Raw genomic sequence first — 25565 nt, 5'->3', positions numbered from 1 at the left:
GCTGACGATCAGTTTTAATATGCATATTACTTAATATGTAAGAGCAGGGTATCCAACATGCTAATGAGTAATAGTGTAATAACCAATATAAGAGTAGAATTCCATTTTGGGAAAGAGAAGATTGAGAAAAATGGAGATTGGATTGAAGTAGAGAACAGAAGTTGGACCCCAAAGGTCTAAACATACATTTTTCTTACCTATTCTGTGAGCTGCTCTAACATCTCAGAAGAATGGTTGCGATGATATAATAATTACTTGGCTATTTTTTTCATTTACTGAAGAAAAATTGAAATTCCCATTTAAATATAAATATAAGGGAATTTGGCCTTACTGGTGGTATTACAGTGGATAAAGCATCGACCTGGGATGTCGAGGACTCAGGTTCAAAACCCCAAGGTCACTGGCATGGGGTCACAAGCTTGAGTGTGGGATCATGTCAGTGGCTTGAAGCCCAACGTCACTGGCTTGAGCAAGGGGTCACTGGCTTGGCTGGAGCCCGCCAGTCAAGGCATGTATGAAAAGCAATCAATGAACAACTAAGATGCCACAACCATGAATTGATGCTTCTCATCTCTCTGCCTCTCTCTTTCTCTCTCACTTGCTAAAATAGATGAATGAATGAATGGTAATTTGGAGCCATATAGTGTAGAATGGCTGTAGTTTTGATATATATCACTACTTATTACATCTTATCAGATGTAATAAAGTTACAGATGTAATAGTTCTTATTCTGAACTATTCTGGGTTATTAAGGGGAAGAACAGGGGAAATAGCATTTCACTTTTTAAAAGTTTTAAAGTCCTTTCTGTTAAGATAATATGAGTCACATCAATTGGAGTGAACATTAGTCGTTAAAACTTCTAAAAAAAACTTCTAAAAAACTTTTATATAGTTGAGGAGGAGGGAGAAGTTTCCCCTCATTTCTATTTATCATTCTTTTGATTGGCTTAATAATTAAATTGTTATTAGACAGATTAACAGGAGAAAAGAACCAAATTTATTATGTATGTACTTAGGGTGGGAGGGGGTGGTTGAGGTTTATACGCCATCTTCAACTAAGGAGAAAGTAGTTTGGACTTCTAAGGGAAGGCAGGCAATTCATAGTGAGATGAGAAGCAGCAAAACAGTGGGTAAACTAGTTCTTGTTGGCCACCCAGAAACAATGGGAGGCAGAGGAGTCTAATAGACTCTGCTAGGTTCCTCCCTGTCTGCCATGCTTAGTTCATAATATGTTAGGGTGATGTTCCCTTCCTTTAAGCTGGATTTTCTTTCTGCCTGAATACTTCAGACAGTCTTTTATTTCTTAAAAATAACCAGCTTAAAATAATCAGTACCCCCAAAAGGCATATGCTGGAGTGGCAGACTCTTTTCCCTCTCATAGTAAACGAGAGAAAGAGGAAGTGTGTGTGTTTGAGCACAAGCACCCTCCTGGTCAGAGGATCTTCACAAAGAAGCACACTGTTTGTTGCAGTAGGTAGATTCAGGTCATAATTTGAATGTAAATATTCAGTGGCATTAAATATTGGGTGTGTACCATGTGTAAGACCTGTACAAGGTACAAGGATAAATGTCAAGACCCAATTTTGATACTCAAAGAATTTATGATCCACTTAGGATCATAAGATAGGTACACGACTCTTGCAAAGCAATTACATGTTGTGTTAAAAGTGTGGCTTAAAAAAGATACACAGGAATTCAAGAGGGAAAAAGATCTTCCAGCCTAGGAAGGCTTCCTGGGGGAGATAGAATTATAACTGAGGAAGTGGTTCTCAAATGTATGGTTCCCAGGCTGGCAGCAGCATCACCCTGGGAACCTAGAAATGTAAATTCTCAGTCTCCACTGAACTGCTGAATCATAATCCCTGGGGGCAGGCCCAGCAATTCCTTTTTTATAAGCCTGCCTGCTGATGTGTTAGCCTCCCTCTGCCAAGAGGATGATGGCGAAAACTTCTCTGGAGTTTCTAAAGGAGCAGTAACTGGCATGTGGTAAGCATACAGTTAAAGATGGCGGGCTGAGTGAAGGAAGCACACAGAAGGGCTTCTGGTTAAGGGAATTTTTCCCCCAGTGCAGTTTGATCCTTATTTCATCCAAACATCCTGGATGACCAGCAGTTGTCGTCATTGTGGCCATGCACGTGCAGGTTCTCATTGAATTTGGACAGATGGTAAAGAAACAGTGGGGCCAAAAAATGGTGGGCCATTTCTTTATTACAGTCTCTCATCGGCTGAGGAGCAAACACACAGAGAAAACACTTCCCTCTTCGTTCAGAGCTCACAAAGGCCTGACACATTCTCTGGTTTCTCCTAGAATCAAAGGCCTCCCCAGTCTCAGCAGAGCTCACAAAAGCCCCTCAGCTCTGGTTCCCCGTCTGCACACCTTCTCCCCTCTGCCACCATGGCTTCTTCTTCAGCACCCTGCGTTCTCTCTGCTTTCCCTGCAAAACATGACTTCTCTCTGCCTCTCTCTTTTCAAAACTTTCTGGCTTGAATACCTCTGCTCCAGCAAACATTAGCAAAACAATGGCCCTGCCTAAGCAGGAAAGTAATTTGCAATTTCACAGACCACATATACCTGGCACTGCCCAGCCCCCAATGCAAACTATAAGCGAGCAAACATAAAAATCGTATTTTACAAACTTATTTGACCAACAGTCCTTTTAACCATGTTGTTATTTCTACCTCATTATTCTGACCATTTAATGTTTGCATCATCTGAGTAAGGGATAAAATTTGTATTTTTATATAGTCTCCAAAGCCTTTGGAAAATGTAAAATATCAGTTATTGAACAGCTCAGGTGCTAACTACTTGGTAAATGTATATACAGAATCCATATTTTAAAGGAGGGTTTTCTGTCTTTTCACCTAGTCCTAGATAAAATGTCTTTTAGAGATTGAAGTTTTAAAACTAAACTTCAGTCTTATACATAAAAAGCCAGATGTGTTCCCCCAGTGTTTCCTTGATAGAGCTTAAAAAATTCAGTTATTTTGGCATTTTTAAAGATCCCACCTCATCAACATTTTATTTTCGCTGTGCCTTTAGACGATGTAAACTGGAGCTTCATTGGAGACGTCGATGTGGCGCTTCACTTCTCTTGGGCCACCTGTTAGGTGGGCCTGGTGTGGGGGGGTCGCCTCCAGCGCCTGCTCGGAGCTGGCCTGTCCCTACAGTGAGGAGGCTGTCCTGCTGGCGTAAGGGACCCGCTGAGTCTCTGGTAAAGATAGTTCAAGGGGAATAAAGAAACACCTACACTCGCACTGTGGCTGTACAGTTAAGCTTTAAGTTTAAAATGTATTATCCTTAAAAAAAAATAGTAATAAAATAAGATGTGTTCTTCCTGAAAAAATGAGCTATTTTTAGCCTGTTCTACAGAGAAGTCCAGTCACTGTTGTAGGTGTGTTGTAACCTTTATTTCTCAAAAGATATTTAAGATCTTTTTGGGGGTTTGTTATAGATGAACTTGAGGGTCACATACATAATAAAGCCCTATGGTGATTGAGACCCCTGCCACAGTACCTTGAAATTTTTCTCACACTTGTGAAGTGAAATACATAGTTGCCATGTATAAAGATGAGTTTAAAACCTTCTAAAACTAAGGACTCAGACAAGTGTTGATCACATACTAGGGATCTGTTAATATTTTCTTCAGCCAAATTCATGGATAAGGAAGAGGGAAAGGAATTGGGACAATACTTGAGCTATTTTTTTGTCAAGATTTGACCTGTATTTTTAGGAACCTTTGGTCTACTCTAAAAAAAATGTAGGTGTCCCTTGAACTCACAGTACTGTAGAAAAATCATATTGGTTCTATAACATTATGCTCATTTTACAGGTGAAGAATATAAGTGTCAGAAGTCACTAAACTGCTTTTGCCCTTGGGTTCTGGTAGTTCAGAGATTTCTCGGCTTGAATATGCTCAGGAATATGAATCACGAATTCAGTGTAAGAGTTCTGAGGGTTTATGGCTTCACTTAGTACTATTTTTCTAGTGTGTGTGTGTGTGTGTGTGTGTTAGTTTAAAATATGTATTTGGTGTTGAAGGATGTGTCCCCCCTCTCCGTGCCCTGTGTCATCCTCTATACATTAAGCCCTACATTTGTCTGTTGTGGGAAACCATCTCTCACTTGCCATGGGCAGAATTTTGCAAGGTTGCAGAGTAAGACCTGTCAGCTGATACTTGCTCACATGAGAGCCATTAAGAGGGTGGTGTGGCCAATGTCAGAACAACCTTGCAGCTGAAGGCAAGCCAGTGCATTTGCCCAGAGCCATATGCATAGGTCTTGTGACCAATTACTTGACTACCACTTAATCTCCTACAGTGGAGCTCAGATGGAGTGAGTCAGTCGGAGCTGCTCAACCTGTTGAGTGCTTTCCTTTTGCTAACAGGAGGACAAGCTTAGGAACAAAAGTAGGAAGTGGAATTTGGACTTGTTGGTTTATAATGGGTTTGCTGAGAGCATGTTTTATAACATGATGGATGCATATGACTTCCTAAGTTATTGGCGGGCTTAATTTACATAGCAGATGTTCCTTTTTTTTTTTTTCTTAAAATCTGAAAGAGGAAATTTTCGTAGGCTGCCGCCGCCAAGTAGCTTATCTCACCTGTCCAGGGAGTGCCATGATCATTTGGGGCTGCTGGTCACTGCGGAATTTTCCTCATGCAACAAAGGCTCCTCAGCATTTGTGTCCAAGTCCATGTTGATTGCGAGGATAAACCGGAAGGAAGCTAAACCGCTCAGGAGATGTGTGGGGGCACAGCGAAGACCGCAAACCGGCCAGGGGGCCGCCGGGATTCAGCCAGTCGTGTGAGTGACGCTGTTTCTGGTGCTGGGAGGACTTACAGGACCCTTTTATGCACAAAGATTGGAGAACGTGCCAGGGTAGAAAGGGGCACTGATCACACGGAACTCGACAACAGGTTTGAATTTTGGTTCTATTTCAAAAATCTAAGCAGAATTTTTATTTAATTCACTGTGTACCAAGCCCATGAATTGTATTGATCTGACAGTTGTATTTCAAGAGGCCCTCTCAGTGGGAGGCATGGGGTGGTTGGTGAGTGTACAGAAACAAGTCCTTTTCTTTGTAGACAAGATGTAGACTCTGAGTGTGTGCGTGTGTGTGTGTGTGTGTGTGTGTGTGTGACTATTTCTCCTACCCATCTGCTTTCTTAACTTTTCATTACCTCTGCCTGGAGTTGGCTTGCAAGTAATAGTTACATCCTTGTCCTGGGTTGCAGATTGAACTGTACTATTGTCAGTGATTACAAGAAAAAGATTTGCAGTCCTGAAGTACCACCACAGCTGGTACATGGGCACAAGAGTGGGAGTTCTCACTCTTTAGTTTGAATGGTGGGTGGATAGTTGTGCTTTTCTACTAGGAGACCTGTGAGCTCAGTCTTCCTCTTAATGGAAATCCTTTTCATGGGAAGGATAGCATTATGATGAACTATTTTAATAATGGCGCTTATCTAAAAAGGATAACATATTTGCTATATTCTTTTAGGTTATTTTACTCATTTTAGAAGAATTCATTAATTTTATTAGTGGTAGCTCTTAGTTTAAGCATTCTTTGTAAAGAATGTTATAGCCTATCAATGAAAAGGAAAAATGTTCTTTGAGAATTGCTAATTCCAATATTGTGTAGCTAGATAGTAAGAAAAGCCATAAATATATTTCTTAGTTGGCTTAAAATACAGTTTCAGGATATATGCTTTCTGTCATAGAAAAATTTTTGTCTTTCTTTAATAGAAATCTAATAAAATGGTATATAGATCACTCTAATATAAGAACTCTAGGTTGGAGAGTTAGGAGAAGTGTGGGAATCATTTTATGGGTGTTGAGTCACATGCTGTTCTCTCAATTAAGGAGATAAGTATGCAGAGGAAGAGGTAATGAATGAGGTGGTGCACTAGAAAAATACATTGAATGTAGTGATAAGAACTTCACTTTTAAACTCTCTATTTGTATCTGTTCCTTTTCAAGAAAGGAAACCGAGGGAAAGGAAAGAGTAATGGATTGACACTGTTTTTCCAGGTCTTGATCCCTGTTCTGATCTCGATCCCCAGCTATGCAGCCCAGGTGTCTTGAGGGTAACATTGGGTGAATCTCCTGGCTTTTGTGGGTCTCAGCTATTAAGCTATATAGTTGGTTCAGATTATTTACAAAATTCTTTCCTCCTCTGAGATTCTGAGTTGTAGCATCAGGATCTTCTGTAGTCCCTATTTTTGTAATTGATACAATTCCAGATTCCCCCAAATAGGTGTTTGGAGGGAAGGGATGGATTTACATGAGAATATGCAGGCCACCCCATTATTTAAAAAACTTACAAAGGTTTTAGTATGTACTTCTGCTTCTCACTTTTCAGTGAACTTGCTGTTCTTCGGTCAGTTTTAATCATTTTCATTTAAACGACATTTTAAACTTAACAAAACATGGTCAGAACTACTATCTCCTTTCCTTATTTTAACTTCTTTAGATTTACTTCTCTGCTGCTGAGACTTTTTTTAGAACCGTGTACAATGATGCCATATAGTTGCCAGTTAATTGGAACTCATCTCCAGTCAGAGCAGTTGTCTTGGGAGAACTCATCCACTTTCTCTTCCCTTTCCTACAGTCTGAAACTGTCTTCGTTATTTGCAGTGTTGTATTTGGTTTCCTGAATTTGTTTAGGACTTGGACCCGTCTCAAGGGCAGAGTGAATTATTGACAGGAGTTTGCACTGTAAGGATCTGGCTCCAAAGTGCTCACGAGTTATCTGTTTGTCCAAGTCAGGTGGCAGTCAGTTACGTGTGACTCCCAGCTCCTTCTGTCACCTTAAGTATCTTAAATCAGTCGTGTTAGGTGGTCCTCTTAGCTGAGTGCACTGATGTTGAGAATCTTGTAGGCCATGGGGTGACTTGCAACTGCACTGACACTTGACCCCCCCATCTTTGCCCTGTTCAGGGGTTAAGTGTAGTTTTTTCCCCTCCCCTAATGATTTCCAATTATTAAAAAAGAAAGATTCCACAAATACAGTGGCGTCATGTTGGATACAAAATAATTGGCCACAGTGTAAAACTGACACAGTTCAATACAAAAAGAAACATTTCCCAGTTACGGTTCATGTGGAATGAAACATTTCAGGAAAGTTTGTCCTCTACATCTTCACTTCCATCCCCCTAATCTCCAGAATGACAGACATGGGGGGTTCAATTTATTTCATAGACTAACACAATGAACAAAAACCTGAAGACATTTAATGAGGCATCTTAAATGGTTTATCACTAAAAAAAATTCCTTGCTAAAACTTAATTCAGATCTCCTAACTCTAAAATCTAATGCTGAGTATATTGTGTAGCTTTCACACAATGGTTTCCAATCTTTTTTTCTTAAAAAATCAACTATAGCAAAGCTGTTAGTAACTTGATTTTTCAAACTTTCCCAACAAATTAGATAAATACACGGGGCTGTTTACATGAGGAGCGTGGGAGTGTCTGAGAAGCTTATCCGTGATCAGTTTCCCTAATGGCAAGAGACAGTTGCACCTCACCCAGCATTAAAAAGCACACCCTGCACACACTGAAGAGGAACTGAAACAGGCACTTCAGACTCAATTGTGCGGCAAGTTTCACATCTTGAAATTCGGACTCGGAAGAGGTTCTTTGTACTGCTTTGGAGTCACCAGGATGGAAGGAGCAGAAGAATTAATGAATGTAGATATCCATCTTATCTACAATTTGGATGAACTGATTCTACTAAAAAAAGAAAAAGAAAAGCCATTGATTCTGGTAGTTGCTATTTAATAGGAACACAAGTGTGGAAACTAGGCTCTGTTTTCCCCTAGTGAACCGCTTCACAGACGTAAACTGAACATGATTTTACTATCAGTCTTTATTTATAGTAGTTAGGATTACTGACTAGGAAATACAAAAATAGGCACTGATTTAGAAAGAAAGGTGCGAAGGCAACAGACCAAAGAATTCTGGAGATTTTAGTAAAAGGCTATTAAAAGAAAATCTTAATACAGGTTGCAGAAGTGGGGGGAGTGTTTCTCACTGTGTTATTCACTTGGAAACACTGGGAGAAAACCGTTCGGCTTGGATACTACTTAGCAGATGCAGCTGTGGGACAGGTTGAATGGAGTGGATGGAGAGAAAAAAACGAACGCTGGTCAGCTGATGGTCTTGTGGTTCATGACAGGCTTCGCGGGGAGCATTGTCAGTTGCTGGGCGTGGCTGTTCAGAGGCACAGGGTATTGCTGTCACAAGTTCTACCCTTCCTTCTTTCCTTCCCTTTTCAGTGATTTTAGGTGCCATGCAGAATTTTCTTTGGCAAGTTAAAAAAGTGTATTTCTACCACTTGATGGTTGGGAGGTAGAGACGTAATTTGAGATTGACTGAGAGAATGGATGAAGGAATACAGTGGTAATTTAGGATTGCCGCAAAATCAGGTCTGATTTAGGTTTGAAGAACTTTTCCCTTCTCCCTCTGGGGCCACATCTCTTCTCGGGAATGAATCAGAGCAGTCTTACTAAACAGGGTTTGAAGGGAGTATGAACTCACTTCATAGAATCTGGCAGCTGACATATAACCTTTTCTTTGGGCTTTATTTTAAGTATTGATGACATAACAGATAAAGTCTTTGTTATTAGTTACCATAAGTAATTGTTTCCAGAATGACAGTGTTCCAGACGAAAGACAAAGTTACGTCAATCCTGGGGTCCAGAGGCCAGTCACTGGGCAGCTTCTGAGGCCTTTTCCCCTCAAGTTCCTGCTCAGCTCTGTGATGAACTGGAACACTCGCTGAACTAGCCCACAATTCCTGGTGCTCCTGTATGACTCCTGTTGTGAGTCAGGCTGTGGCTTAGCCTTATCCTTTTATTGTTAGAGTAACAAAAGCTGAATAACTGCTGAATAATGATGCAGTAAGCCCTGGTTGGAATTGGTGAGAGCAGTACTAACCTGTGACCCATCTAAAATTATAGTTAAACTCCCAATCCGAACTCATCAAAGGGAATCCAGCCTGTGGGCTCCAGAAACACCAAGGTTCCTGGCAACTCTCTTCCCCTTGTATGGGACCCAAGTTTATGTGAAATGTTGGGTACCAGGTACCCATCCATCCACTAATGTTTGTATATCGAAGGGTTTAATCCTTCTCTTACCAATTTAGAAAGTTTTTTTTTAAAAAAGAAAACTGTTCTTAGGTCTTTACAGAACAGATGAGAATTAAAATCCTGTCCTTTTTCTCACCGTGTCATATCCTTTTCCTTTTGTGCCTTATCCTGCACAGAGTAGAGCTAGTATAGTTTTTCCAGTTACTCGTAATTCTTTTCTTTTTTAATTAAACTTTCACAACTGAGACAGACCCTAGACTACAGAGCCAGATATGGTAGAAACATCTTTTTTTGTTTTAAGATTTTATTTATTTCCAAGAGAAAAGAGAGAAAGGGGGGGAGCAGAATAGAGACAGAGGCGGGATCAAAGGATCCAGAAGGAAAGCGGACAGAGGGAAAGGGAATAAGAGAGTGATAGGATGGGATGAGAGCAGAAAAGCAAATCCTAGAGGGAAACGGGGAGGGCATTACAGGGAGGGAGACAGGGAGATGTACTGGGGAACATGGGGGAGGGGAGGATGGATGTATTTTGGGGGACACTAGAATCTATGTAAACACAATAAATTAATTAAAAAAAATAAAGGATTTCATGGCCCTGGCCAGTTGGCTCAGTGGGTAGGTGAAAAAAAGGAGAGAAAGTGGGGAAGGAACAGGAAGCATCAACTCATAGTAGTTGCTTCTCATAGTGACTTGACCAGGCAAGGCCAGGGATTTGAACCGGTGATCTCAGCGTTCCCGGCCAATGCTTTGTCTACTGCACCACCGCAGCTCAGGCTAAAAGCATCTAAGGAGCTTTTCTACCTTCATGATCTCATGATCTGAGGGTCACCTCTGCCTTGAACTTCCTGTGTCTTTGGAAACATTCCCTCGTGTCTCTTTCAATTTTTTCTTCTAAATTAAAAAAAAAAAAAAAAAGTTGTGGGTTGGGTCAGTGATTCCCAAATATGTGAAGTGTTTTTAAAATGTAGCTTTCCTGAGCTTGAAATAAATTCAGATCCATTGGACCAAATCCCTGGGGGTAGAGCCTGTGAAGCTTTGTTAATTAAAAAACAAACCAACAAACAGTAGAGCTTCTAAGGTAATTGTAATGATGAGTTTGCCTGGGCACTTCCAGCTAGGTGGTGTCTGTGGTCTCTTATACCTCTAATATTGTGATTGTCTCTCACTGACCAAAGAGAGCCAAAGATGGAAGGAAAATGTGAAGACCTTGGCTAATTAAGAGAGTCAGAACTGTCTCAGTGGTGTTGAATTCAAATGAGAAAATTTGAAGATCTAATTGGCTTTATTAAGCTCCGAAAGCTGTACAGTCTGGAAGGCTTTCCTAGGCAGAAACTGGGCAGGGCAAGGAAGTTATTTACAAAGGAAAGAAAGGGTTGTTTCAGGCAAGGTTACCTTCCATTGGGCGGGAGATTGTCTTGTCAGACAGATTCCCTCAGCCTCCTTTGGGGGGAGGTGGAGAGGGCCCATGTGACAAGTCGTTGGTACTGACAGGGAAATTCCAGACTGACCAACTAAGATTACATTCCTGGAGAAGGCTGAACTACAATTAGGTCAGGTATGAAGTCTAGGTTCTGTATCATGGGCTTTCGCACAAATGACTCCATGTTGTGCCTGTGGTTTTCTCTTTAATAGTGGAAATCTTTTTCCATGTGAGGGAGCAAGCCATGTGGTTATTTGAGGAAGTACATTCTCAACAAGGGACTAGGAAGAACGTCTCAAGGCAGGAACTTGTTTGGTATGTACTTAGAAGGTAGGACAAATCAATTTCCTTCTACACTTCTAAATTCTAGCTAGGCAAATGATTCAGATGACCTCCAGCAGATTAACAGATTAACACATGTGTATGGGGAACTCACACAAGCATGAAAATTTCAGACACTTAGGGAAAGTGCAGTGTGTATGTCATTCAGATTAAGGGGGGATGGGTGGGGGAATAGGACAATTCAGAGGGAGATAGAGAGTGCCTGTCTATTGGTTCATTTGAAACAGTGGGACACAGGGAGGAATTTGGTCAAATGGGTTTTGCTAGTTCCTCCTATCACACCTAGTTCATACTGAAATACAGCTGTCCGTGAAGATAGCCCCGTTCTGGAGAAAGTCCTTCCTTTGCGTTCTTTTAGGCAGTTAAGGGGGAAGGTCAAAGGTTTTTCCTGAGTTTTTCATTTCTTAAAAATAACTTGCATAGCTTGACCAGGCAGTGGCGCAGTGAATAGAGCGTCGGACTGGGACACGGAGGACCCTGCTTCAAAACCCAGCTTGAGCGCTTGCTCATCTGGTGTGAGCAAGACTCACCAGCTTGGACCCAAGGGAGCAAGCTTACTCAGTCTGCTGTAGCGCCCTCCCCCCGCCCCCTGTCAACGCACATATGAAAAAGCAATCAATGAACAACTGAGGTGCCACAAGGAAGAATTGGTGCTTCTCATCTCTCCCTGCCTGCCTGTCTATCCCTCTCTCTGACTCTGTCTCTGTCACAAAAAAACAAAAACAAAAACCTGCATAAAGAGGCATATTTTGAGGTGACACACTGTTTCCCATCACACCCTAAAAAAGAAAAATGTTGCCTAAGGGCCGAGATGATTTGGATGCAGAGAGTAAGTGGCCCTTTGTGGGAACATCACCAAGACTGAGGAAGGCAGGGCCATCACACTGCTGTACAAGAGGGAGGTGGGTGGCCAGCCCTCTAACCTCCCTCCCATTGGCCCATGCTTGATAACAAAAATTCCCGCAATTAGAACCTCATTTCTTTGTATTTAAACCTTGTCCTCTCTAGGCAGTAACTGATACCTTAGTGGAAACTAAAAGAGGACTCGTTCCTCCGTCAGGGAGAGCAAGGTCACATGAGAGGACTGGGCATGTTCTGTGGAGCAGCGTGTGAGGACTGGCCTTGTCCTTTCCAGCTGAATGGACAGGACTGGGGACAGTGCCTGGAATTCTGCTGAACAGGGACACAGACTTTTGCTGGCTCTATCCAAAGCTCCAATAATGTGTCCTTGGTTTTCATCTTCACAGCGAATTCTCCAGCAGGCCGGAGCAGGCCAAAGTGATCTTCGGAGAATGATTCTATCATAGACCTTAGTGCTTATTACTAAAAGTTTCTATATTTTGACAGTTGAAATATTTTTTTTCCTTTTAAAAGACTGTATTTTTTTAGAGCAGTTTTAGGGGCACAGCAAAATTCAGAAAATACAGAGTTCCTTTCCTACACTCCACAGCCTCCCCGGCTGTCGGCATCGCAAGGCAGAATGTTGCCTTTGTCACAACAGGTGAACCTACATTGACCCACCATAATCACTCAAAACCATGGTTTACATTAGGGTTCATTTTTGGTGGTGTACATTCTATGGGTTTTGAAAATGTATGAAATGTATCCATCAATATAGGATTGTACAGTAGTTTCACTGCCCTTTCCACCCCTCTGCTGTGTCTAGTCGGCTCTCCCTAGCCCCGGGCAACCACGGATCTTATTGTCTCCATAGTTCTGCCTCTTATATAGATGCCTTTTGGTTGGAGTCACACAGTTTGTAGCCTTTTCTGATTGGCTTCTTTCACTCAGTAACATGCACTAAAGGTTCCTACATGTCTTTTCATGACTTGATAAGTCATTTCTTTTGGGCGCCAAATAATATTACATTGTCTGGATGTAACACAATTTATTCATTCATTTACCTGCTGAAGGAAATCATGGTTGCTTTTGCCAATTATTAATAAAGCTGTAAACACTCCCATGCAGGTCATGTGTGGACATAAGTTTTAATCCTTTGAATAAATATCAAGGAGTGTGATTGCTGTATCATAAGGTAAGAGTTTGTTTAGTTTTGTAAGAAACCGCCACACTTCCAAAGAACTAGTACCATTTTGCTTTCCCACCAGCAGTGAATTACAGTTCCCACTAGTCCTCATCCTTGTCAGTATTTGATTTTGTCAGTGTTTTGGATTTTGGCCATTCTGATAGGTTTGTAGTAAAATCTTACTGTTTTAATTTTAATTTGTGTTTCTCTAATGACATATGATATAGAGCATCTTTTTTATATACTCATTTGCTATCTATATATCTTTTTTTTTCTGAAGTGTGTTCAAATCTTTTCCCCACTTTTTAATTGGACTGTTCTCTTTCTTATTGTTGAGTTTTATGAGTTTTTTGTCCTTTATTCATATATACCTTTTGCAAATATTTTCACCCAGTCTATGGCTATCTTCTCATTCTCTTGATACTGTCTTTCACAGAGCAGAAATTTTAATTTTAATGAATTCCAACTTATCAGTTCTTTCATTGTACAGCTTGTGCCTTTTGTATTGTCATCATTATACCAAGATTATCTTCTAAAAGTTTTATAGTTTTGCATTTTACCTTTAGCTCTGTGATCCATTTCGAGTTAAGTTTTTGTGAAGGAATTAAGGTCTGTGTCTGGATGCAGTTTTTTGCATGTGAGTGTCCAAGTGTTGCATCACCTTTGTTGAAATAGGATCAGTTAACTATGTATGTGACTCTGCTTTTGGGCTTTCTTCTCTTCTATTGATCTGTCTGTTTCTTTCACCAATACCACACTGTCATTTTTTTTTTTCTTTAAGGGAGAGGGACAGATAAGGACAGACAAGCAGGAAGGGAAAAAGATGAGAAGCATCAGTTCTTTATTGCGGCACCTTAGTTGTTTATTGATTGCTTTCTCATATGTGCCGTGACCGGGGGGCTAGAGTGAGTGACCCCTTGCTGAAGCCAGTGACCTTTGGGATCAAGCCAGTGAACATAGGGTCATATCTATTACCCCATACTCAAGCCAGTGGCCCCTCGCTCAAGCTTGATGAGCCCACACTCAAGCCGGCAACTTTAGGGTTTCGAACCTGGGTCGTCTGTATCCCTGTCCGATACTCTATCCACTGTACCACCACCAGGTCAGGCAATACCACACTGTCTTTTTTTTTTTTTTTGTATTTTTTCGAAGTTAGAAGTGGGGAGGCAGTAAGACAGACTCCTGCATGTGCCCAACTGGGGTCCACCCGGCATGCCCACCAGGGGGTGATGCTCTGCCCATCTGAGGCATTGCTCCATTGCAGCTGGAGCCATTCTAGTCTAGCACCTGAGCCGGAAGCCATGGAGCCATCTTCAGCACCTGGGCCAACTTTGCTTCAATGGAGCCTTGACTGCAGGAGAGGAAGAGAGAGAGAGAGAGAGGAAGAAGGGTGGAGAAGCAGATGGTCGCTTCTTCTGTGTGCCCTGGCCAGGAATCAAACCTGGGACTTCCACATGCTGGGCTGATGCTCTACTGCTTGAGCCAGCCGGCCAGGGCAATACCATACTGTCTTGATTACTGTACCCTTATAGTAAGTCTTGAAGTTGAGTAGTTTCAGTCTCTTGACTTTGTTCTTCTCCTTCACTATTGTTGGCTATTCCGAGTTTTGTGCTTCTCCGTATAAACTTTAGAATCAGTTTGTTCATATTCACAAAAAACTTGCTGGGATTTTGATTGGTATTGCATTGAATCTATAGATCAATTTGGGAAGAACTGACATCTTGGGTCTTCCTACCGATGTACAAGGACTATTTCTCCATTTAGTTAGTTCTTCTTTGTTTTATCAGAGTTTTCTAGTTTACCTTATACAGTATAGATCTTTGTACATATTTTGTTAGATTTATACATAAGTATTTGGGGGGAATGCTATTAGAAATGGTATTGTGTTTTTAATTTTAAATTCCACTTGTTAGTGCTGACATATATTTAAAAAATATTTTAGCATGTGGATGTTTCAGAGCATGGCTGCATTCGTGTCAGACTAGCTACTCCCCACCCGACCCCCTTTTTTAATGCCTCCATCTGTAATTTTTTTTTCTATCAGAATGATAGTTTTATTACAAACATTTGGAAAATGCAAGCAAATATAAAATATGAAAACCTAAATTACCCATAATGCTATCACATAAATTTCGCTACTATAAATATGTTTATTCCCTTGCAATTCTTTCTTGACATGGGTATAAGTCAACTCAGTTTGGTACACTTTTTTCCCCATGTTATTAAAATGTTTTTGAGGACTTTTTTTTTAATTTTTCCATTAACTTGAGAGAGAGAGAGAAAGAGAGAGAGAGAAAGAGAGAGAGAGAGAGAGAGAGAGTATTGTCAACTTGTTCCACTTGGTTTCTCTTAGGTGCCCTGACCAGGGGTCAAACCCATAGTCTCTGGTGTGCTGGATCCACACTTTATTTACTGACCCACCTGTCCAGGGATAAGAACAATTTGTAATGACTTTGTAGTATCTTCTTAAATAGCTTGAAAGACTTAGAGTATGTTCTGCTAATGCAGCGGTTCTCAACCTGTGGGTCGCGACCCTGGCGAGGGTCGAACGACCAAAACACAGGGGTCGCCTAATACATCGGAAATACATATTTTATTTAAAAATGTACTGTATAATAAATATGTATTTTCCCATGGCTTTAGGCGACCCCTGTGTTTTGGTCGTTCGACCCCCGCCGGGGTCGCGACCCACAGGTTGAGAACCGCTGTGCTAATGGATATTCAGTTTTCTAGTTACAGTGCAGCAGATGACCCTATTTTTGTTCAAATTTCTGATAGTTTTCTTGGGAGAAAATTTTCTTTGTGAGAAATTTGAAGAAGTCCCATTTTTCTTCTTCAATGGAATTTGAAAATTGAGAGAAACTGGTCAGGTAGATGGAAACCAAAATAGCTACATTTGGAGAACTGTTACCATGGTAACAAGGGTCTGCCAAATAGTGAACCTCACACTTAGACTAGTCGCCCACCCTGTCTGGAGCAGCCTCGACACCCAGCCGCCGCTCACATAGGGTGTTGCAGCCGTGAAACTCGATGCTGAGGAGTTGAGGGCTCCCTCAGCATGTGTGTGCTCTGCGAGTGGACAGATGCCCACAAATACAGGGGGATTTCCCGTTCAGAACTTGCTCTTCCTTCCCTGAGAACGAGCGTGTGGAAGCGGAGCATAGTCAGGAGGGCTACACTCTTCAGGATTGTGCCTCCACTAGTAGGAAACCTGAAGCAGAGACAAGTAGGCCCCAGCTCGGTAGGCTAAGTCACCCCCTGAAGGATATGAACATGAGTGGGGTTTTTCTTAATATTTTATTTTATTTTATTATTATCTTTAAAATTATTTTTATTTATTCATTTTAGAGGAGACAGAGAGGGAGAGAGAGGGAGAGAGGGAGGGGGGGGGAGGAGAGGGAGGAGCAGGAAGCATCAACTCCCATATGTGCCTTGACCAGGCAAGCCCAGGGTTTCAAACTGGCAATCTCAGTGTTCCAGGTTGACGCTTGATCCACTGCGCCACCACAGGTCAGGCTTTTTTCTTAATATTTTAAAAAGCCTCTTATCTATGTGTCTTTAGAGATAATGCATTCACTTGGTTCACCAATATAAATATACATTTCAAACATATTGTTTCCACCTCTTTATTCTTCCCCATCCCTTTAAGTGATCAATTTTATTAGTTTCTTAAAATTCTTCTAATATTGTTTGTGCAGAAATCAGCAAATAGAAACCAGTATTCTTCTTCCTTCTTACACAAGAGGTAGTGTATTCTACACAAGAAATCTGCTCTTTGCTGTTTGGATTCTCCAGTGTAATCCGGAGATCTTACTGGTCTTGCTCTTATTCTGACATTCTCCCTCTTAACAGCTACTTGGTGTTTTGTTGAGTGAATATAGCATTTAATTCTCCTCTACTAGTATCCTCTCCAGTAGTTTCCAATCTTCTCTTATCAAACGTGCTGCAATCACATGTATTTTTTTTAAATCTGCTTAGTTCCAGAAGTGGGGTTGGTGGGTCCAATATTAAAAATACTTAGAATTCTGATACCTCTGACAGCTATGCTCCATATGTGTATCATACCGTGTTGAATCTCTGTCTGTATCTTTCTTATGTCAGATGTCTAACTTTTGAAGTTTTGCCAATCTACATATTTTAAATTGCTTTTCTCTTTATCACAGTGAGGTTGAGTACCTTTTCTTGTTTTAAAAGACCATTTTCTCCCCTGTGAACTCTATCCATTGCCCAGTTTTTCATTGGTTTGCAAGTATTTTTTCTTAATTTTTAAATTTCTGGTTGTTCTTTATGTATTAGGGGGATTAATCCTTTGTCTATAATATAACTGCTAATTTTTTGTAAACTTTTAAAAAAGCCCTTGATAACTTTTTTTTTTACACACTAAGCTTATACATATACAAAATCCGCTGTTCTGCTTTTCAGTCTTAACATCATATCACCAGAATCTTTATTTTTCAAATATGGCATGTTTTGCCCCAGAAGGAAATGCAGAGAGAGGTCCTGGAATGTAGAGAATGTTACCCTGACTTGTTTGCACTGATGTTAAGGTGATAGTGTAGGAGTGGGAAGAGCACAGAATTTGGAGACATAGGTGTGAGTCCTGATTTTGCCACTTCATGGTTATAACCTTGTTAAAGTCTCCTAACTTCTCTGTAAAACAGATTATGTAATACAGGCTCTCACAGGAAATTTTGAAGGTCAGCTCAGGTGAATTCTGTAAAAGTGTTTGGCAAACTCTGAGAAGTTAGGCAGTTATTTATGTGTGTGCTAGATAGCTCTGATCACTGCCTTCCCGTCCTGTATCCAAATGTCAGACCTTGTGGAGCTTGTGTCCCTAAGGTCTGTGAGATTATGCCATTAAAAAAAGGCAGTTGGTCAATAGGATGGAAACCAGTTGGATACAGTAATAGAATAACAATAACAACCTGAAAGCCTTAATAGGTTTACTAAATGAGAAGAGGGATGACTTTTTTTTAGAAACTTTGTTCTGTCTCTGGAGAAGGCAGGTAATGAAGGACAGGAGAATGTGGTACATGCATGCTGAGAAGAAAGCTCAATAAATGTCATTGTCTAAGGCCAAACTACATATCTGAAACAATCTGAATTCCTTGAATTTATTGAGGTGGTATCCCTGTAGGAGTTCACCCACTGCCTCATGCTTCAGCTACCAAGAAGCCTCCTAAAACAAACAGTAATTAAGGTTGTTTGTCTTAAGGCAATAATAGAATCTTTGATGGATTAAAAAGGGAAAAAAAGCCCTATTTTCCTATTCTATTTCTGTTGTATTATTTATTTTTATTTTTTCAATTTAAATTTTATTGTATATTTTTAAATATTTTAATTTTGATAAGAGATAGGACAGTCACATGGTTAAATTTTCAAAAGACACAAAGTCATAGTGAGTACTTACAGCACTCTGACTTATATGTGCCTGGCTCTTTGGTAATCACCTTACATATAATCCTCAAAAGGACACTTAGGAGGTAGGTACTATTACCATGTTTTGCGGATGAGGATACTAAGGAACAAAGAGTTTGGGTAATTCACCAAAGTCCTTAGCTAGGAAGAGGCAGAGCAAGGACTTGAACCCAGGCTGCCTGGCTCCAGAGCCTACCTGCTTTCTCACCGTGCTCTTCTGACACAAGTAGTAAATGGTGTAGAAGCAGGCATCCCCAAACTACGGCCCACGGGCCACATGAAGCCCCCTGAGGCCATTTATCCGGCCCCCCACCGCACTTCTGGAAGGGCCACCTCTTTCATTGGTGGTCAGTGAGAGGAGCACTGTATGTGGCGGCTCTCCAACGGTCTGAGGGACAGTGAACTGGCCCTCTGTGTAAAAAGTTTGGGGACCCCTGAGAGCTCTGTAGAGAATATACAGGGGAGTCTGCTTATTTCTCTTCCTCGACAACCCAGCTTTCTACTCCTGATACAACCAGCCTTACCAATTTATTATACTAAATATCTTTCTAGAGATACTCTATGTATATATAATAAAATATATAATTGATCCCCTTTTTCTTTTTAAAAATATATATATGGTAGCATTCTAGCACAATGTTTTACAATATTTTTTCCAGTTAAAATTATGTCTCAGAGCTTATTGTATAATTATATAAGAAGCTTCCTCATTTACTATTGTATCAATACAGTAGTCTATTGTTCCACAATTTAACCACCGCATGGTGGTTTCCAGTCCTTTGCTGTTCCAGACAGTGCTATAGTGACTACCTTATTGTACATAATTATTTTGGACCTATAAGGTGAGCTGTAGAATTAGTTTCTACAAGTAGAATTGCTGGGTCAAAGTGTGTTTGCATGCGTGCCTCTCTCTCTCTCTCTTTCTCTGTCTCACCTCTCCCCCACCATTTCTGCACGTGCTCTTCTGTGCCCATCTCCTTTAGATAGATTTTACAACCAAAGATAAATACAGGTTCTATTTATTTTTGGCTTTTTCATTTTGCAAAACAAAAGACCTTACAGAGACTTGTGCTTTTGACCTCTGGAAACCTCTGGGAAAATAGAACTATTACCTTACTTGTGTAGAATTGAAATGGATCTAGAATGAATATATATAAAGACAGTGTCATAAATATTTGGTATGACATTCATTCATCTACCTGTTATTAGTATACACTGTCCCCGGGGAGAGGATAGGAAAACCTTACATTCAAGAAAAGACGAAATCATATTGATGCAAGTTAGCTTTCAGCGGAGCCATTATACAATCCAGTAATCCTGGATGGTAGTAGTGAATGTTGACTATTTGGGTTATGCTGACAACAGTGTGAGAGCTCAGTGGATATTGAGTAATGCATCCATGGAGAAGAGTAGCAAAGCTCTTTTTGGGGGGAGAGGAATAATTAGTACAGGTAGTTTCTAGTTTCTAGCAACCAGAAGAGAGTAAGTAGTGCTCTTTTAAGAATTAAAGGAATTATTTTGGAAAATATGGCCATATTTAAAGATTTTGTGTTTTGAAAGGGGAGAAAGGGGGGAAACTATTAATAATAACAATCTAGGAAAGCTAGCCGGGGGCTGAATGTTGCTTGGCACAGAGACCTGCCTACTCAGTGTCCCTCTTGCTTCAAAAGAACCTGTACTTTTCCTCTTCAAATTTTGGTAGCATCTCCTGAAAGTTCAGTCAATTGGAGATGTGTTTATATTAACAAGCATGCTTATCAAGGTATAAAGTACATCTAGAAGGTTAAAGATGTACCATGCAGTAATGTTGACTAACTCATTAAGATGGCGTTCATCTGCATACTTGGATCATCTATTCTGTCATACTGTGCACACTTAAAAAATAATTTGGGATTACAGAGTGTTTAGAGTTGGAAGGATGAGACCTTGAGGAATCATTTTGGTTCCTACCCATCATATTACAGGAGAAGAAACATTGGACTAAGAGGTGTAGGAGTATTACTAGGATTAGACTACCAATCCTGCCTAGAACCCAGGCATTCTGACATTGAATACAGGTCTCTGCTGTTTTGTTGAAGCCAAGGTGACCCCAGGACAGTGTGGGGTGTGGGTGGTGGCCAAGTGCCACGCACAAACTTGACCCATTTCAGGAAAGAGGGAAGGAATTCTGTCTTCTCCTCTTCTGTACTTGAGTTCCCTTTTCGAAACAGCCAAACTTCAGGCTGTATTGTGACTCATATTACAATATTTTGTCATTGCTGTGTAAACACCTTATATAAAGACGTGGTTTTAGCATGTGACCCTCGTAGTCATTTATAGCATTGTTTAAGAGGAGAGAAATAGGCTCTGAGTTACACCCTACTTACGCATGAACTTTGATGGTTGGTTATGTTAGGAAAACGTGGGGGACCTGAATGTTACTTATTTCAGTCTTGACCCTCTATTAGACATAGTGAGCATTGTACTGGCCAGCAGTCTCATATCCTATAATTCCACAATCCTGAAATCTCTCAAAGTGTTTTTGGAACTGGCATGACGTAATGTGCGGCTATTATAGTCTGTATCTAATACATAAATATTCATAACTTGGGCTGGTAAAATAGTAACTTATTTGATTTGGGGGTTTGACTATACCTCAGACCCAGTAGGAAGCATTGCATAATGTGTGGTATAAGTTTCTTTCTATAATATATAGAATTCTGAAACATCTGGACCCAAGGACTTCAGTTAAAGGATGGTATATCAGAACTTGTCTTTGAGTTATGCTTTACAGCATTAAAAGTATTGTCATGCTTATTCTCTGTTTCTCCTGACAGCCTTGGGAGATAGATGGGTCAGATATATTTTGGGCACGCTGAGCCCTGGAGTGAGCTGAAAGTGGCAGAGCTAGAGTCAGAAGCTCTGTTTACCCTGGCGAATACTAATCCACATTCCAAGTTCGTGTCTTCGCTGACCTGCACTCACCCCCGCTATGTGGACTTCACTTTTTTGTCCTTTAAGTTCCCCCATAAGCCGTATATAGACCTTTATCTTCATACCTGTACCTGTATAGTTTACTTATTTATTTATGGGTTGGCCTTCTTATATCAGATCGTAAGCATTTTGAGGTAACCAGAAATGAACTGTATCTAGTTCATTTCTGGTCCCAGTATCTGTCATGGTCTCTGGGTCTAGCCGGTGTTAAAAGTGCGAGGAAGGAAGAACTGCGGGAAGATTGTGGATTTGGACCCATTATAGTGAATGTTCTTTCCATGCCAAGGGGCTAGTCATAGGGATTTACTTTCATCCCACACATTGTTTTTGTTGTGATCATTATTGTTCGTTTTGTTTTATTTACCCTTTCTTGGGCCATTTAAATTTCCCTATCATACCTGGCTCTTTAAACAGTCACATTCTTGGGTCACAAGACTGCTCTCTTTAGATTCTTCATGTGAAATTATTTTTGACTGTGTGGGGGTGTTTTCCTTGTCTGAGAGTGAGAGGGAAAACATTTTTCAAGTAGTTGACTTTGCACTGATGACGCTTCAGCCTTGGCGTATTTGAGCCCAGTTCTAGCCTGAGTCCTGTAAAAGTTCAGGGGAGGCATCAAACACCAACGCTAGAACTTGTCTTGGCGCATGTCGCCAATCACCCTACCACTGCTCTCATCCTCTTTAGCTGTGACTCCTTAAAACCCTGGGTGTGCAAGTCAGTACCACCTCTCTCTTTGCCCTGAAAATGGTTTTCTCAAACAGCTTTAGTTCTCTCCTAAAACACAGGTGATATTGTGTCATTCCCCTTCTCAGAAAGAATGACACACAACTGCTTGTGGAACAAACATGTATTCCTTGGCATAGCTGTCAGGGTCCTCCACCAGGAGCCCTAAACTGCCCTTGCAGCCCTGTTTCCTGTGTAATTCTTTTGCAGTTAGACGTGTTCCAACGACCCAGGGCTTTCACATTGTCCCATTTCACTTTTTGTCTTTGTGCCATGCCTCCGCCTGCAGACTCTGTCCTCTGTTCATCATCACATGTCTAATCCTTGTCATTTGTCATAACTTCATTAGTTCACTTCATTCTTCTTCCAGGATTTTTTTCCTGTTCTTTCTCTTGCTCTCTATTATTCTGCCTTGCCCTCTTATTTTCATGTAGCTATCTACATAATTGTGTTTTCTAGATTTTAGGTTCTTTGAAAACAGGGACTTAGACATTTCTTTTCATTGTATCCCCTTTGCGTGTCAGCATTCCTTGGCTTTTCTTGACTTGTAGAAGCCTGATTCCAATCCTTGTCTCTGGCATCTCATAGCTGTCTTCCCTCTGTGCCTGTGTCTAGCATTCTGTCTTTTTATGAGGACACCAGTCATTGGATTAGGGCTGATCTTAATCTTGTAGGACCTCATCTTAACTTGATCACATCTGCAAAGACAGTGCTTCCAAACAAGGTCATATTCACAGGTTCTGGGGATGTAATTCAACTCCAGTACACGGCTATATAAATATATTTTACAGAGAATTCAGCTTTCTGTACCTAAAATCATTTGAACTATTGTTTACTTTTTAGGCAAGTAATTTAGACTTCGGTCACTTGCTTCATGATCTTGATGAAATAAGACCAGATATAAAACCTGGCTTCACTTCCAACCATGCAAATCTTAGCATCGTAGAATTTTAAAACCTAAAAGGGTCCGTATAAGTCTTTTTGTTTAAATGTTACAGTAAGAAAAGGTAGACAAATCATCGTATTTTCTTGTGCCTCAGGTCACACACCTGAGAGTAGAAGAAAAATGATTTCCCTTGTCATGTTGTTATGAAAATTAGGAGGAAGGAATGATGGACACGGTAGCTTAGAACATGGTAGCTTCGGCTGTTAAAGGAAGGTACAACCAGAACTTTGTGGGTTTTTTGCTGCTGGGATTTAAGAAAACAAATCTACCCTGAAAGAATATCTTCTGTATTAACTACCACTGCCCGAAAAAGGGAAGGACCAATAATGCACAGTTTGTGATTGAGTCCCAGGCACTATATCAACTTAAAAACAAAAAATAGCAACATGACCAATTCTCTTTAAGTCATGATTACCATTTTGGGGCACCTCCTGTGTGTCAGCCTCTGTGTGGATCACTTCACATATTTCATTCAACTCCTACGGCAGCTGGTGAGGTGGGCAGTAGTGCTCTCATTGTACTGGCGATGAGATGGGAGTCCGACAGTTGGGATTTGAATCCAGACTTGTCTGACTCTGCTTCAGTCATGCTGTCTCTTGGTTTTGTAGTTTGCTTTGCTTTCGTGGGTCTGTCTAACCATCCTCTGTCCCTTCAGGGCACCGCCTCCTCTCCCAGAGTGCTCTAAGCAGTGAGCACCCTTTCGCTCCAGGCACCCATCCAGTCCACCTCGGGACCTTATCAGCGCTGCCCCCCCCCCCCCCCCCAGCATCCCTGCAGCATTTGTCCCCTTTTCTCCCTCCATGGAGTGTTACGAAGGGCCACCGCTCAGAATGAACTCTTTGGCCTTCTTGCTTCCAGTCTCAATCTGCCCCCCCACCCCGTTTCACTTAGAGCAGTCAGATTGAACTTTAGAGCCCTGAGCCTCTCCACCTCTGTTTACCTTGGCTTGTCCCCACATTAGGCAGGACCCTGCCTGCCCAGCCTGCCTTTCAAGCTCTTTCTGCCTCTGGCTATTTTTTTTCTTTCTCAAATGTATCATTCTTACATCTTACTATGTCCCTCCCTCTTCCTATTATGGTCTTCATTCTCACACTTTATTTCTTTTGACTCTTCTTCAAGTTTGTGTTTAAATGTCACTTCTTAAATCCTTTAGGGATTTCCCTGCCCTTCTCCCCACCCCTGAAATCTGAAAATATGAGACTTGACACAGCCTTTACTTTTTCTTTTAGCACTAGTTATGCATTTACATATGCTTATTAGACCGGCATTCCCCACTAAACCATGAACTTACTCCATGGGGGCGGGGACCAGGTCTGTTTAGTTCATTAACTGCTGAATCTCTAACGTTGACCGCAGTGCCAGAAACATGGTAGGCACTCAAACATATGTTGAATGGATTAGCAGACTAATAACTGACGATGCCCAAAGCAGTGCACTTCAAATGATGACCCTTTCTATAATTCTCCCAATTCTATTTCTTTTTTTTTTTAAATTTAGGAACAAACATGTTTAGAGCAGTTTTATCCCAGTGGCTTTTGGTTTGCTTAGGAATAAATGATGCTTTCTTTATTTTTGGTAGTTTTAGCAATTCGGATGGTGTACAGTGATACATTTGGTTTTCAAAGCTTCTTTACTAGAGCCAGCCATATAGAGGAAAATACTAAACTTTAGAATATGTAATTTCTCCCAATTTGTTCTGAGCATGGGTGGATGGAAGAGGAAGAGAGAAAGCTTTACTGACTCTCTCCAAATGGCTCCCAGCTTGATGACACAAAGGCTCGAACACTTCCTAGACAGGTGCTGTCATCCCCAGAACCCAGACATCCAAATTCAGCTCTCTCCACGTGTCCTCAGGATTCCTGGCTACCATCTTGCCCAAAGTGCCTTAGGAAGAAGTTTTCTCACTAGTGATTTATTATGTAAAGCCCTCTAGCCACCCTTTGTCATGGCCCCTGGCGGTATTTGTGTGGCCCGCTGGAGTCCGCAGACAGGGCTGTCTGCCCCAGGTCTGAAGGGAATCACTGTCTCTGCATACTTGTGGCCTTCTGACGTCTACCCAGGCACATTGGTTGGGAAACTTCTCTCTCTGTGACTATTCCCAGTGTTGCAAATACCGTAACTTCTTTCTCTCTTTTTAATCCGTAGTTGGTCGTGTTCAGAGTTTGACCTGAACGAGATTCGCCTGATAGTTTACCAGGACTGTGAAAGGCGGGGCAGACAAGTCTTGTTTGATTCTAAAGCTGTCCACAAGATTGAAGAGGCGGCAACTCAGGTATGAAATCCGGGTTTGCTTTCATCTTTTCTGCTTGTGCTTTTAACCACCTGTCTGCTCAGTCATTTATTAATTCGTAGTGGTCTCTCTGGGCTGTACTGTACACTGCCATTGATAGGTCAGGAGAAGCAGAAGAAAAGCTTCCCCACTTCCACAGCCCGCTGGCTGCGTTTGTAGGTGAAACTTAGCAAATAATCATGACAGATGCTAAGCAGTGTACTGTAAATATTACTAGAGGTGCATTTGCTGGTGAGTTGCAATCTAGTAGGCTTTTGATACCAAATATGTGCAGTGTCATGGGAAATCTGAGAACTCCAAAATTCATAAAGTGTTAGCCTGAGGGGAAATTAATAGATT

General features: G+C 41.1%; 1 protein-coding gene across 9 annotated transcripts in view; it reads left to right on the top strand.

Annotated features, from left to right (window-relative positions):
- Window positions 1-25565, top strand: part of FNIP2 (folliculin interacting protein 2) — a 131033-nt gene that overhangs the window by 36145 nt on the left and 69323 nt on the right. For 5 of the 9 annotated variants that reach the window (XR_010751745.1, XM_066387344.1, XM_066387370.1 and 2 more), the window contains exons 1-2: window positions 4323-4803; window positions 25082-25208. Coding sequence is in view for 8 of the 9 variants with exons in the window: in XM_066387344.1 (XP_066243441.1) it covers window positions 4523-4803; window positions 25082-25208 (408 nt within the window). In the remaining variant the exon portion in view is untranslated. Of the gene's footprint in view, window positions 1-4322; window positions 4917-25081; window positions 25209-25565 lie in introns of those variants that run through there. The other 4 variants (XM_066387378.1, XM_066387353.1, XM_066387387.1 and 1 more) reach the window with 2 other exon arrangements.

Source organism: Saccopteryx leptura, chromosome 1 (assembly GCF_036850995.1).
Source record: "Saccopteryx leptura isolate mSacLep1 chromosome 1, mSacLep1_pri_phased_curated, whole genome shotgun sequence".
Taxonomy (NCBI): domain Eukaryota; kingdom Metazoa; phylum Chordata; class Mammalia; order Chiroptera; family Emballonuridae; genus Saccopteryx; species Saccopteryx leptura.
Note: the sequence above shows the minus strand (reverse complement) of the source record. Positions and strands in the feature narration are given on the sequence as shown.